The sequence below is a fragment of the Salmo trutta genome, unplaced genomic scaffold, assembly GCF_901001165.1.
Source record: "Salmo trutta unplaced genomic scaffold, fSalTru1.1, whole genome shotgun sequence".
Taxonomy (NCBI): domain Eukaryota; kingdom Metazoa; phylum Chordata; class Actinopteri; order Salmoniformes; family Salmonidae; genus Salmo; species Salmo trutta.
Window position 1 is genome coordinate 404595 of NW_021823258.1, and position 15860 is coordinate 420454.

The window sequence follows — 15860 nt, forward strand, 5'->3', positions numbered from 1 at the left end:
ACGTAGCGGGTTGGGAGAACTTATGTAGCGGGTTAGGAGAACATACGTAGCGGTAGGAGAACTTACGTAGCGGGTTAGGAGAACTTACGTAGCGGGTTAGGAGAACCTTACGTAGGGGTTAGGAGAAACTTAGTAGCGGTAGGAGAACTTACGTAGCGGGGGTTAGGAGAAACTTACGTAGCGGGTTAGGAGAACTTACGTAGCAGGTTAGGAGAACTTACGTAGCGGGTTAGGAGAACTTACGTAGCGGGTTAGGAGAACTTACGTAGCAGGTAAGGAGAACTTACGTAGCAGGTTAGGATAATTAGGTCAAGGTTAGGAAAAGGTTTAACTAAAATGCTAAAATAAAATCTACTTTTGACGTCAATTTGACATAAGCCATATACAAACTAGCCGTGATCGTGACAAAAGGGTGAGAAGGATTTGTGTTACACTTTGTGTTGAGTTAGAGGCCTTGGATAGCCTCAAGCAGTGAAGCCACAAGTATGAATGGGAGTTATCGCCCCCTTGTGGTTCAGAATGTAATAACCAGTTCCGTTTTAGGATACCAGAGACAGAACCTGGATGTGCAGGTGCACAGTCATCCAGGTGTGGGAGTTGACAGGCTGTTGGGGGAAAGGTGTTAGAAAGGTATCAGGTATCTCTCTGTCTCTCTCTGTCTCTCTCTGGGTAAACAAACAGGTATGCAGAGGGGGGGGGGGGCAGAGGTATTTCTGTGCTCCACTTCTCTTCCTTTACAAAATAATGCAGGGAAGCTATATGGAGGGAAGCTATATGGAGGGAAGCTATATGGAGGGAAGCTATATGGAGGGAAGCTATATGGAGAGAAGCTATATGGAGGGAAGCTATATGGAGGGAAGCTATATGGAGGGAAGCTATATGGAGGGAAGCTATATGGAGGGAAGCTACATGGAGGGAAGCTATATGGAGGGAAGCTATATGGAGGGAAGCTATATGGAGGGAAGCTATATGGAGGGAAGCTATATGGAGGGAAGCTATATGGAGGGAAGCTATATGGAGGGAAGCTATATGGAGAGAAGCTATATGGAGGGAAGCTATATGGAGAGAAGCTATATGGAGAGAAGCTATATGGAGGGAAGCTATATGGAGGGAAGCTATATATGGAGGGAAGCTATATAGAGAGAAGCTATATGGAGGGAAGCTATATGGAGGGAAGCTATATGGAGGGAAGCTATATGGAGGGAAGCTATATGGAGGGAAGCTATATGGAGAGAAGCTATATGGAGGGAAGCTATATGGAGAGAAGCTATATGGAGGGAAGCTATATGGAGAGAAGCTATATGGAGGGAAGCTATATGGAGAGAAGCTATATGGAGGGAAGCTATATGGAGAGAAGCTATATGGAGAGAAGCTATATGGAGGGAAGCTATATGGAGGGAAGCTATATGGAGGGAAGCTATATAGAGAGAAGCTATATGGAGGGAAGCTATATGGAGGGAAGCTATATGGAGAGAAGCTATATGGAGGGAAGCTATATGGAGGGAAGCTATATGGAGAGAAGCTATATGGAGGGAAGCTATATGGAGAGAAGCTATATGGAGGGAAGCTATATGGAGGGAAGCTATATGGAGGGAAGCTATATGGAGGGAAGCTATATGGAGGGAAGCTATATGGAGGTTGAAAGCTATATGGAGAGAAGCTATATGGAGGGAAGCTATATGGAGGGAAGCTATATGGAGGGAAGCTATATGGAGGGAAGCTATATGGAGAGAAGCTATATGGAGGGAAGCTATATGGAGGGAAGCTATATGGAGGGAAGCTATATGGAGGGAAGCTATATGGAGGGAAGCTATATGGAGAGAAGCTATATGGAGGGAAGCTATATGGAGGGAAGCTATATGGAGAGAAGCTATATGGAGAGAAGCTATATGGAGGGAAGCTATATGGAGGGAAGCTATATGGAGAGAAGCTATATGGAGAGAAGCTATATGGAGGGAAGCTATATGGAGGGAAGCTATATGGAGAGAAGCTATATGGAGAGAAGCTATATGGAGGGAAGCTATATGGAGGGAAGCTATATGGAGAGAAGCTATATGGAGAGAAGCTATATGGAGGGAAGTTATATGGAGAGAAGCTATATGGAGGGAAGCTATATGGAGAGAAGCTATATAGAGAGAAGCTATATGGAGAGAAGCTATATGGAGGGAAGCTATATGGAGAGAAGCTATATGGAGGGAAGCTATATGGAGAGAAGCTATATGGAGAGAAGCTATATGGAGGGAAGCTATATGGAGAGAAGCTATATAGAGAGAAGCTATATGGAGAGAAGCTATATGGAGGGAAGCTATATAGAGAGAAGCTATATGGAGAGAAGCTATATGGAGGGAAGCTATATAGAGGGAAGCTATATAGAGAGAAGCTATATGGAGAGAAGCTATATGGAGGGAAGCTATATGGAGGGAAGCTATATAGAGAGAAGCTACATGGAGAGAAGCTACATGGAGGGAAGCTATATGGAGGGAAGCTATATAGAGGGAAGCTATATGGAGAGAAGCTACATGGAGAGAAGCTACATGCAGGGAAGCTATATGGAGAGAAGCTATATGGAGAGAAGCTATATGGAGAGAAGCTACATGGAGAGAAGCTACATGGAGGGAAGCTATATGGAGGGAAGCTACATGGAGAGAAGCTATATGGAGAGAAGCTACATGGAGAGAAGCTACATGGAGAGAAGCTACATGGAGGGAAGCTATATGGAGGGAAGCTATATGGAGAGAAGCTATATGGAGAGAAGTTACATGGAGAGAAGCTATATGGAGAGAAGCTATATGGAGGGAAGCTACATGGAGAGAAGCTATATGGAGAGAAGCTATATGGAGAGAAGCTATATGGAGGGAAGCTACATGGAGAGAAGCTATATGGAGAGAAGCTATATGGAGAGAAGCTATATGGAGGGAAGCTATATAGAGAGAAGCTATATGGAGAGAAGCTATATGGAGAGAAGCTATATGGAGAGAAGCTATATGGAGGGAAGCTATATGGAGAGAAGCTATATGGAGGGAAGCTATATGGAGAGAAGCTATATGGAGAGAAGTTATATGGAGAGAGAGAATGAGAGGGAGACAGCAAAAGAGAGGCAGGGAAAGAGAAAGGGAGAGAGAAAGGGAGAGAGAAAGGGAGAGAGAAAGGGAGAGAGAAAGGGAGAGAGAAAGGGAGAGAGAAAGGGAGAGAGAAAGGGAGAGAGAAAGAGCAAAAAGGAGTGATGAAGGGGTGCTTTGATGTCATCATGCCCAGTGGTTAAGGTCATTGGGCCCACAGGACACTGCACAGACACAAAGACCTCGAAATAGTCTCCCACTCCCTCCCTCCCTCCCTCACTCCTCTCTTCTCTCCTCTCTTTTTTCTCTCTCACTTCTCTGTCCTTTTCTCTTTCTCACTTGAGGAGCCTGTCTCTGGTATTTATTCATGAGCTTTGCTTTTGTGTCGGACATTTGGTTCACTGCTTGATCACATGGACACGTTTCTAAACACACGTGTGTGTGACTACCGGTCAGTCCTCCAGCCCCAGCAGGAGGCTGCACACCCTTTGTGTTTCCTCTGTTTTCCACTAGTTTAATGTCACCAGTCGTCCTCTCTGTTCTCCACTAGTTTAATGTCACCAGTCGTCCTCTCTGTTCTCCACTAGTTTAATGTCACCAGTCGTCCTCTCTGTTTTCCACTAGTTTAATGTCACCAGTCGTCCTCTCTGTTCTCCACTAGTTTAATGTCACCGGTCGTCCTCTCTGTTTTCCACTAGTTTAATGTCACCAGTCGTCCTCTCTGTTTTCCACTAGTTTAATGTCACCAGTCGTCCTCTCTGTTCTCCACTAGTATAATGTCACCAGTCGTCCTCTCTGTTTCTCCACTAGTTTAATGTCACCAGTCGTCCTCTCTGTTTTCCACTAGTTTAATGTCACCAGTCGTCCTCTCTGTTTTCCACTAGTTTAATGTCACCAGTCGTCCTCTCTGTTCTCCACTAGTTTAATGTCACCAGTCGTCCTCTCTGTTCTCCACTAGTTTAATGTCACCAGTCGTCCTCTCTGTTCTCCACTAGTATAATGTCACCAGTCGTCCTCTCTGTTTTCCACTAGTTTAATGTCACCAGTCGTCCTCTCTGTTTTCCACTAGTTTAATGTCACCAGTCGTCCTCTCTGTTTTCCACTAGTTTAATGTCACCAGTCGTCCTCTCTGTTCTCCACTAGTTTAATGTCACCAGTCGTCCTCTCTGTTCTCCACTAGTTTAATGTCACCAGTCGTCCTCTCTGTTTTCCACTAGTTTAATGTCACCAGTCTGTCCTCTCTGTTTTCCACTAGTTTAATGTCACCAGTCGTCCTCTCTGTTCTCCACTAGTTTAATGTCACCAGTCGTCCTCTCTGTTCTCCACTAGTTTAATGTCACCAGTCGTCCTCTCTGTTTTCCACTAGTTTAATGTCACCAGTCGTCCTCTCTGTTCTCCACTAGTTAATGTCACCGGTCGTCCCTCTCTGTTTTCCACTAGTTTAATGTCACCAGTCGTCCTCTCTGTTTTCCACTAGTTTAATGTCACCAGTCGTCCTCTCTGTTCTCCACTAGTATAATGTCACCAGTCGTCCTCTCTGTTCTCCACTAGTTTAATGTCACCAGTCGTCCTCTCTGTTTTCCACTAGTTTAATGTCACCAGTCGTCCTCTCTGTTTTCCACTAGTTTAATGTCACCAGTCGTCCTCTCTGTTTTCCACTAGTTTAATGTCACCAGTCGTCCTCTCTGTTCTCCACTAGTATAATGTCACCAGTCGTCCTCTCTGTTCTCCACTAGTTTAATGTCACCAGTCGTCCTCTCTGTTCTCCACTAGTTTAATGTCACCAGTCGTCCTCTCTGTTTTCCACTAGTTTAACGTCACCAGTCGTCCTCTCTGTTTTCCACTAGTTTAATGTCACCAGTCGTCCTCTCTGTTCTCCACTAGTTTAATGTCACCAGTCGTCCTCTCTGTTCTCCACTAGTTTAACGTCACTCCTCAGATGAGTGCTTGTAAATCCAAAAAAGGAAAAATAACAGCAACACCCAAAGATGGTCCCCACAAGTCATGTTTGTAAAGTTAGTAATTGTGATTTTTAAAGACAGTCTGTTGCTTTTAAGTCATGCTTATTTACTTTAGTCATGCTTAAGAGAATGTGTGTGTGTGTGTGTGTGTTGTGCTTCAGACATTTCCTCTAATGGTCAGTGACTGTTTGAACTCTCTCCCCACCTTCACCTTGATTCCAAAGTCTCTATGTATAGTGTGGAATTGTTTGGACAGTAGGTACATTTCCTCTGCTGGTTCTGTGTGCTATTTTAAAGTCAACTGTTTGTTTAGTTCAGGTTGTGGTATTGAACCAGCTGGGAGCTTCTCTGTGTAGGTCAGCAGGAAGCTTTTAGTCCACTAAACTAAACATTTGTTATGTATTTTAGGACCGAATCTCCATTCTCCATTCCCCCCCATTGTTTCCCAAAACACTCCCCCTGGCTGCCTCTCCGTTAGACAAGAGAGTGTAAAGTGAAACACCCTGGGGCTCTCTCTCTGGCAGTGCTCTGCTGTGTTAGGAGGTAGTCACTCTCAGGATGTAATGTTTTAATTCAGGCACTAGAGGGCAGCTGTGTCGCACCAATCTACCACAAAGCAACCAAACTCCACACAGTCAGAATGCATGCTTAATAAGTGGCAGGAAGTGCAAAAACGTAGGTTAATGAACAGAGTTTTCAAGCTCTTCATGTGTAATGTATTTGAAGTATTCTTGGCCCATTACTAATCTCCCTCTCTCTCCTCTCCCAGTCGGTGTATAACCTGGCCAACGTGGCGTGTAAGTGTCATGGCGTGTCCGGTTCCTGCAGTCTGAAGACGTGCTGGCTCCAGCTGGCAGACTTCCGCCGCGTCGGAGAGTTTCTGAAGGAGAAGTACGACAGCGCCGCCGCCATGCGCATCGGACGCAAAGGAAAACTGGAGCAGGTAGATAAACGCTTTAACGTCCCGACCCCCGAGGATCTGGTCTACACCGACCAGAGCCCAGACTACTGTCTGAAGAACGACACCACCGGCTCCATGGGAACCCTGGGGAGACTCTGTAACAAGACGTCAGAGGGGATGGATGGGTGTGAACTCATGTGCTGTGGGAGAGGATATGACCAGTTCAAGACCTATAAGCATGAGAGATGTCACTGCAAGTTTCACTGGTGTTGTTATGTCAAGTGTAAGAGGTGCACTTCACTGGTGGATCAATTTGTCTGCAAGTAGCGAAGGAAGGGAGGGAGTCTGGACGGTGGATGGACGGACGTACAGTTCCACATGGGGAAGGGAGGGAGTCTGGATGAGGGATGGACAGACGGACAGTTCCACATGGGGAAGGGAGGGAGTCTGGATGATGGATGGACGGACGGACAGTTCCACATGGGGAAGGGAGGGAGTCTGGATGATGGGGAAGGGAGGGGCTGGAATGGAAGGACATGTAGCCTATGAGGGGTGGAAGATTATATAACAATAATAAATAAATAAAAAGAAATCATGAAATATATAAATAAAGTAAACAAATGCGTTGCTAGTAATTGAATGAGACTTTTATATGACTCAAGCTGCCTGAGGGAGGACTTGACCGACAAGCAGGCGAATGCAAAACAGAAAGGCTGTTCATTTTGTTTGTTGTCTACTGGTCGGCCATTTGCTTCCTCTCCCCTTCACAACTGTCCCCTGATTGGTGGCTCGTGCAGTGACGGCCAGGAAGTGATATCACCAGTATCCTTGTTCCCTGGAATGGGAGGGGGAGGCTGGATAGACTCCTCTTACTTTACAGACGAGAGAGAGAGAGAGAGAGAGAGAGAGAGAGAGAGAGAGAGAGAGAGAAAGAGAGAGAGAGAGGGAGACTAGAAAGGGATGGATCCCAATGAACTGTGCCAAAGCTCCTTTCACCTCCTCTTCCACTCACTCCTCTCTTCTCCACCCTTCCCACCATGGGTTGTTTCTGCATTCTGTTTCCTGTCTCACCATCTTTTCATCACCTTTATTTGATCACCCTCTTACCATCACCCTGCCAGAGCTCTTAGAAAGCCAAAGGACACCACCTCACACATGAACTGTTGAGTTTGGAACTCTGTAACCATGGAACGACAGCATGTGTTCAGATCATTTACCCACCAGACATCATGTTGACCTCTAGCCTGGAAGACAGGACAGCTCATGACTTTGGGCACAGAAAGTAAACATAGCTCTGTGTAACTTATAGGACCATGTGAGTCCCAGAGGACAAGAAGAACAAGGGTTGTGTTGATTGAAGGGAGGAGGACTCTGAGACCTTGGCTGGACATATTGGAATAAGAGAAGAGAGAGAGAGGAAACATCTGCGTCCTTCTACAATACATAGGCTTCTCACTCTACCTTTAAATGAATGCTGTTTTATCATCTAACAGCATCATTACATTGTCATGGACTGGATTACTGGTCACTGGCCCGTGGCCCCTAACTGTTCAATAACAGACTGCTGTATCTCTCTCTATTCAACAGATGGGACACAGCTATCATGACCATACCAATAGCCATCTCTAAGCCAATGTCATGAAATTCACACAGCTACCAAGCTTTGTTAGGAGGATGTAACACATGTGTTATAGAGTTAAAATGTGTGTCTGGGAATGAATTCTAAAAAGCAGAAGAAAGCGAACGGAGGAACTCGGAGGACTGCAGATTATTATAGTGGGGATAAGGTACATAGAAATAGTTGTCCATCAAAAATTATATTTTATTAATAATTACTTTTTCATTTTATACTTCATATATGTATTGTTTTGATGATCCTGTCTTTTGACACGGAGGCTTTGGTTTCGTCCTATTCCCTATGTAGTGCACTACTTTTTGCCAGAGTCCTATGGTCCCCGGTCAAAAGTAGTGCACTCCCTAGGGTTCCTTCCTGCTTGGAATGTCTATTGTCCAATCTCTGCCAAACGCTGCCCACTCTTCAGCCAATGACAGACAAGCCTTTCCTTTGTCATCCAATGAGTGTTGTGGCAAAGTACTACTCATGTAAATATCAGCAGACCTTATCCTTATATGCAGATAATGACACTTTTACAACATACAGACTCCAGGTCTCTCAGAGTGTGTTCTTGTCTATATTATTCTCTGTGAAAGATTGTTGTTGTGATGCGATCCATTAATATTCTCCATGTGTATATTGTATTATCCCCCCACTTCAAAACAGTCATATTAAACCAATAATAGTGATGATTATAATAAGTAGAAGTGTTTTCCTCTTTCCTAATCCTCTCATGATGCTCTTCTTGTGACAGGGAGGCTGAAGAGGTCTACTGTGTCTTCATTTATTTCCCTCTTCTTCCATACTGCTGTGTGTGTGTGTGTGTGTGTGTGTGTGTGTGTGTGTGTGTGTGTGTGTGTGTGTGTGTGTGTGTGGGGCCTCTCATTATCAATAATGTTTTATGACACATTAAAGAAATACCCATATACTTAGTCATTGTGCTAACGCTAGTTAGCATTGGCTCACAAAACTACCTCTAACTTCCTTCATACTGGACACAGAGACATACAAACAGTATCCATGAGTTCATCTGACTCTGGGGAAGTAGTTAAAGTGCCCCAGTGCCAAAATCCCCAAGTATCCCTTTAAGTTGTGTGCACCTCGAGTGGGAAAAATACTACCAATAGCCATTCATAATATAGCAAGCAATACATTATGCTTAGAACTAATGTAAACAAAAGACAGAGTAGCAGCAGCAGCAGCAGGCGTATGCTGTAGCACATGGCTATCCTAGCCTAGCATCTCCTCTCCTCTGTATTAGTCATGGCTAACCTAGCCTAGCATCTCCTCTCCTTTGTAGGAGTAGTAGTGTCAGACCTAGCCTAGCATCTCCTCTCCTCTATAGGAGTAGTAGCATCAGACCTAGCCTAGCGTCTCCTCTCCTCTGTAGGAGTAGTAGCATCACACCTAGCCTAGCATCTCCTCTGTAGGAGTAGTAGTGTCAGACCTAGCCTAGCATCTCCTCTCCTCTGTAGGAGTAGTACTGTCAGACCTAGCCTAGCATCTCCTCTGTAGGAGTAGTACTGTCAGACCTAGCCTAGCATCTCCTCTGTAGGAGTAGTAATGTCAGACCTAGCCTAGCATCTCCTCTGTAGGAGTAGCAGTGTCAGACCTAGCCTAGCATCTCCTCTCCTCTGTAGTAGTAGTAGTAGTATTAGTGTCAGACCTAGCCTAGCATCTCCTCTCCTCTGTAGGAGTAGTAGTGTCAGACCTAGCCTAGCATCTCCTCTCTTCTGTAGGAGTAGTAGTGTCAGACTTAGCCTAGCATCTCCTCTGTAGGAATAGTAGTGTCAGACCTAGCCTAGCGTCTCCTCTCCTCTGTAGTAGTACTGTCAGACCTAGCCTAGTGTCTCCTCTCCTCTGTAGTAGTAGTGTCAGACCTAGCCTAGCGTCTCCTCTCCTCTGTAGTAGTAGTGTCAGACCTAGCCTAGCGTCTCCTCTCCTCTGTAGTAGTACTGTCAGACCTAGCCTAGCATCTCCTCTCCTCTGTAGTAGTAGTGTCAGACCTAGCCTAGCGTCTCCTCTCCTCTGTAGTAGTAGTGTCAGACCTAGCCTAGCATCTCCTCTCCTCTGTAGTAGTAGTGTCAGACCTAGCCTAGCGTCTTCTCTCCTCTGTAGGAGTATTAGTGTCAGACCTAGCCTAGCGTCTCCTCTGTAGTAGTAGTGTCAGACCTAGCCTAGCATCTCCTCTCCTCTGTAGTAGTAGTAGTAGTAGTAGTAGTAGTAGTGTCAGACCTAGCCTAGCATCTCCTCTGTAGGAGTAGTAGTGTCAGACCTAGCCTAGCGTCTCCTCTCCTCTGTAGTAGTAGTGTCAGACCTAGCCTAGCATCTCCTCTCCTCTGTAGTAGTAGTAGTAGTAGTAGTGTCAGACCTAGCCTAGCGTCTCCTCTCCTCTGTAGTAGTAGTGTCAGACCTAGCCTAGCGTCTCCTCTCCTCTGTAGTAGTACTGTCAGACCTAGCCTAGCATCTCCTCTCCTCTGTAGTAGTAGTGTCAGACCTAGCCTAGCGTCTCCTCTCCTCTGTAGTAGTAGTGTCAGACCTAGCCTAGCATCTCCTCTCCTCTATAGTAGTAGTAGTAGTAGTGTCAGACCTAGCCTAGCGTCTCCTCTCCTCTGTAGTAGTAGTGTCAGACCTAGCCTAGCGTCTCCTCTCCTCTGTAGGAGTAGTAGTGTCAGACCTAGCCTAGCGTCTCCTCTCCTCTGTAGTAGTAGTGTCAGACCTAGCCTAGCATCTCCTCTCCTCTGTAGTAGTAGTGTCAGACCTAGCCTAGCGTCTCCTCTCCTCTGTAGGAGTAGTAGTGTCAGATTGTGACAGTAGATTAGGAACACTAGAACGGTGTAAAGGACGACCAGCACACTGCTCTCAGATAATCTTGATAATCACAGATTAGACAACTGTTATTATGACACAGCAGCCACACTCCACACCCCCTGCCATCACACTAGCTACTGTACCCCTGTATAGGACCATACATACTACACTGTTATAGCCTCACCCCCTGCCATCACACTAGCTACTGTACCCCTGTATAGGACCATACATACTACACTGTTATAGCCTCACCCCCTGCCATCACACTAGCTACTGTACCCCTGTATAGGACCATACATACTACACTGTTATAGCCTCACCCCCATACATACTACACTGTTATAGCCTCACCTCCTGCCATCACACTAGCTACTGTACCCCTGTATAGGACCATACATACTCCACTGTTATAGCCTCACCCCCCTGCCATCACACTAGCTACTGTACCCCTGTATAGGACCATACATACTACACTGTTATAGCCTCACCCCCATACATACTACACTGTTATAGGCTCACCCCCATACATACTACACTGTTATAGCCTCACCCCCATACATACTACACTGTTATAGCCACACCCCCTGCCATCACACTAGCTACTGTACCCCTGTATAGGACCATACATACTACACTGTTATAGCCTCACCCCCATACATACTACACTGTTATAGGCTCACCCCCATACATACTACACTGTTATAGCCTCACCCCCATACATACTACACTGTTATAGCCACACCCCCTGCCATCACACTAGCTACTGTACCCCTGTATAGGACCATACATACTACACTGTTATAGCCTCACCCCCATACATACTACACTGTTATAGGCTCACCCCCATACATACTACACTGTTATAGCCTCACCCCCATACATACTACACTGTTATAGCCACACCCCCTGCCATCACACTAGCTACTGTACCCCTGTATAGGGCCATACATACTACACTGTTATAGCCACATCCTCTGCCATCACAATATCTAGTTGAAGTTTATTATGTAAAACATCATTGCATAACAATATGAAATGAGATGCTGTTTACCTGATGAGGACCACAGTGCCTTCAGAAAGCATTCACAGCCCACATGTTGCTGTGTTACAGCCTGAATTCAACATGGATTAAATATGTTTTTTCTCACTCATCTACACACAATACGCCATAGTGACAAAGTTTTTAGAAATGTTTGCTTATTTATTGAAAATGAAATAGAGAAATATCTCATTTACATACAGGACCAGTCAAAAGTTTGGACACACCTACTCATTCAAGGGTTTTTGTTTATTTTTACTATTTTCTACATTGTATAATAATAGTGAAGACATCAAAACTATGAAATAACATATATGGAATCATGTAGCAACCAAAAAAGTGTTAAACAAAACAAAATATATTTTATATTTGAGATTCTTTAAAGTAGCCACCCTTTGCCTTGATGACAGCTTTGCACACTCTTGGCATTCTCTCAACCAGCTTCACCTGGAATGCTTTTCCAAAAGTCTTAAAGGATTTCCCACATATGCTGAGCACTTGTTGACTGCTTTTCCTTCACTCTGCGGTCCAACTCATCCCAAATCATCTCAATTCGGGTGAGGTCAGGTAATTGTGGAGACCAGGTCATCTGATGCAGCACTCAATCACTCTCCATCTTGGTCAAATAGCCCTTACACAGCCTGGAGGTGGCCCGACTGCCCGGCTCAGCCAGAGTGGCCCGACTGCCCGGCTCAGCCAGAGTGGCCCGACTGCCCGGAGCTGCCAGAGTGGCCCGACTGCCCGGAGCTGCCAGAGTGGCCCGACTGCCCGGAGCTGCCAGAGTGGCCCGACTGCCCTCCGGCCCAGCCCGAGTGGCCCGCCTGTCCTCCGGCCCAGCCCGAGTGGCCCGCCTGTCCTCCGGCCCAGCCCGAGTGGCCCGCCTGTCCTCCGGCCCAGCCCGAGTGGCCCGCCTGTCCTCCGGCCCAGCCCGAGTGGCCCGCCTGTCCCCCGGCCCAGCCCGAGTGGCCCGCCTGTCCCCCGGCCCAGCCCGAGCGGCCCTCCTGTCCTCCGGCCGAGCCCGAGTGGCCCGCCTGTCCTCCGGCCCAGCCCGAGCGGCCCGCCTGTCCTCGGGCCAAGCCCGAGTGGCCCGCCTGTCCTCCGGCCCAGCCCGAGTGGCCCGCCTGTCCTCCGGCCCAGCCCGAGTGGCCCGCCTGTCCTCCGGCCCAGCCCGAGTGGCCCGCCTGTCCTCCGGCTCAGCCCGAGTGGCCCGCCTGTCCTCCGGCCCAGCCCGAGTGGCCCGCCTGTCCTCCGGCCCAGCCCGAGTGGCCCGCCTGTCCTCCGGCCCAGCCAGAGTGGTCCGTCTGCCAGGGTCAGCCCGAGTGGCCCGTCTGCCCGGCGCAGCTATCGGCGCCACCGAAGTGGACGACGCCGAAGGTGGAGCGAGGTTCACGTCCCGCACCTGAGCCACCTCCAGGATAGGTGGGTTGGGGGAGGGAGGGTGTAGCACAGTGCCGTTGTTGACGGCAGCCACCCTCCCTTCCCTCCCTTATTGTTTAGGGGGTATTGTTTATTGGTTTTGTTGGGGTATTGGGGATTTTTGCGTTTTCTTTTTTTAAGTTGCATTCCGGGGTCTGCGCCTTTAAATCAAATCAAATCAAATTTATTTATATAGCCCTTCGTACATCAGCTGAAATCTCAAAGTGCTGTACAGAAACCCAGCCTAAAACCCCAAACAGCAAGCAATGCATGTGAAAGAAGCACGGTGGCTGGGAAAAACTCCCTAGGAAAAACTCCTGAGAAAGGCCAAAAACCTAGGAAGAAACCTAGAGAGGAACCAGGCTATGAGGGGTGGCCAGTCCTCTTCTGGCTGTGCCGGGTGGATATTATAACAGAACATGGTCAAGATGTTAAAATGTTCGTAAATGACCAGCATGGTCAAATAATAATAATAATCATAGTAATTGTCGAGGGTGCAACAAGCACGTCCGGTGAACAGGTCAGGGTTCCGTAGCCGCAGGCAGAACAGTTGAAACTGGAGCAGCAGCATGGCCAGGTGGACTGGGGACAGCAAGGAGTCATCATGCCAGGTAGTCCTAGGGCTCAGGTCCTCCGAGAGAAAGAAAGAAAGAAAGAGAGAATTAGAGAGAGCATATTTACATTCACACAGGACACCGGATAAGACAAGAGAATACTCCAGATGTAACAGACTGACCCTAGCCCCCCGACACATAAACTACTGCAGCATAAATACTGGAGGCTGAGACAGGAGGGATCAGAAGACACTGTGGCCCCATCCGATGATACCCCCGGACAGGGCCAAACAGGCAGGATATAACCCCACCCACTTTGCCAAAGCACAGCCCCCACACCACTAGAGGGATATCTACAACCACCAACTTACCGTCCGAAGACAAGGCCGAGTATAGCCCACAAAGATGTCCGCCACGGCACAACCCAAGGGGGGGGCGCCAACCCAGACAGGAAGACCACGTCAGTGGCTCAACCTACTCAAGTGACGCACCCCTCCCATGGACGGCATGGAAGAACACCAGTAAGTCAGTGACTCAGCCCCTGTAAAAGGGTTAGAGGCAGAGAATCCCAGTGGGAAGAGGGGAACCGACAAGGCAGAGACAGCAAGGGCGGTTCGTTGCTCCAGTAGGGGGGGGTACTGTCACGTCCTGACCAGCAGAGGGAGCAATTGTATTAGTTTTGGTCAGGACGTGGCAGAGGGGTTTGAGTTGGTGGTTGGACTCCCAATTGAAGGCAGGTGTGTTGAGTTGCCTTTGATTGGGAGTCCTATATAGTAGTGTGTGTTTTTCCTTGTGGTTGTGGGTAATTGTTTCTGTTCAGTGTGTTATGCTGTCAGTACTGTTTGGCTGTCGGTTGATTCTTGTTTAGTGTGTTTGCATCTGACAGGACTGTTGGCTGTCAGTTTCCTTGTTTTGTTTGTTATAGTGTTCTTTCTAATTAAATTGAAAGATGAATACTAACTCCGCTGCATTTTGGTCCATTCCTGAAGACAGCCCTTACACATCCTCTCACTGTCAACTGTGTTTATTTTCAGCAAACTTAACATGTGTAAATATTTGCATCAACAACAGAGAAATAAACTGATCAAGTTCCACAGACATGTGACTAACAAAAATGGAATAATGTGTCCCTGAACAAAGGGGGGGGGGGGTCAAAATCAAAAGTAACAGTCAGTATCAGGTGTGACCACCAGCTGCATTAAGGACTGCAGTGCATCTCCTCCTCATAGACTGCACCAGATTTGCCAGTTATTGCTGTGAGATGTTACCCCACTCTTCCACAAAGGCACCTGCAAGTTCCTGGATATTTCTGGGGGGAATGGCCCTAGCCCTCACCCTCTGATCCAACAGGTCCCAGACGTGTTCAATGGGATTGAGATCCGGGCTCGTCGCTGGCCATGGCAGAACACTGACATTCCTGTCTTGCAGGAAATCACGCACAGAACGAGCAGTATGGCTGGTGGCATTGTCATGCTGGAGGGTCATGTCAGGATGAGCCTGCAGGAAGGGTACCACATGAGGGAGGAGGATGTCTTCCCTGTAACGCATAGCGTTGAGATGGCCTGCAATGACAACAAGCTCAGTCCGATGATGCTGTGACACACTGCCTCAGACCATGACGGACCCTCCACCTCCAAATCGATCCCGCCCCAAAGTACAGGCCTCAGTGTAAAGCTCATTTCTTTGATGATAAATGTGAATCCAACCATCACCCCTGGTGAGACAAAACCGTGACTCGTCAGTGGAGAGCACTTTTTGCCAGTCCTATCTGGTCCAGCGACGGTGGGTTTGTGCCCATAGGCAACGTTGTTGCCGGTGATGTCTGGTGAGGACCTGCCTTACAACAAGCCTAAAAGCCCTCAGTCCAGCCTCTCTCAGCCTATTGTGGACAGTCTGAGCACTGATGGAGGGATTGTGCATTCCCGGTGTAACTTGGGCAGTTGTTGTTGCCATCCTGTACCTGTCCCACAGGTGTGATGTTCGGATGTACCGATCCTGTGCAGGTGTTACACGTGGTCTGCCACTGCGAGGACAATCAGCTGTCCGTCCTGTCTCCCTGTAGCTCTGTCTTTGGCGTCTCACGGTACAGACATTGCAATTTATTACTCTGGCCACATCTGCAGTCCTCACGCCTCCTTGCAGCATGCCTAAGGCACGTTCACTCAGATGAGCAGGGACCCTGGGCATCTTCTTTTTGGTGTTTCTCAGAGTCAGTAGAAAGGCCTCTTTAGTGTCCTAATTTTTCATAACTGTGATCTTAATTGCCTACCGTCTGTAAGCTGTTAGTGTCTAAAATATATTCACCCCAACCAGTTACAATACTGGGTAGGGTGAATATATTTTATATGACATACATTATTTTTTGTTAACTAGTAAATAGTAGCTACAGCAAAGTGTGTTTAAATCATTTCTAACTTGTTAACAATTTTGGCTATTAGTTTTTGCTACCATGTGGGTTTTAGCTTGCTTGAGCCTGCTAACTGAAGAGTGTTAATTCACCTGTT

At 47.3% G+C, this 15860-nt stretch overlaps 1 protein-coding gene across 1 annotated transcript in view; it reads left to right on the forward strand.

Annotated features, from left to right (window-relative positions):
* Positions 1-8235, forward strand: part of LOC115189962 (protein Wnt-5b) — a 139901-nt gene extending 131666 nt beyond the window's left edge. The window contains exon 6 of the mRNA XM_029748489.1: positions 5790-8235. Coding sequence (XP_029604349.1) covers positions 5790-6248 — 459 coding nt within the window. The 3' untranslated portion in view covers positions 6249-8235. The remainder of the gene's footprint in view (positions 1-5789) is intronic.
* Positions 8236-15860: the final 7625 nt, after the last annotated feature.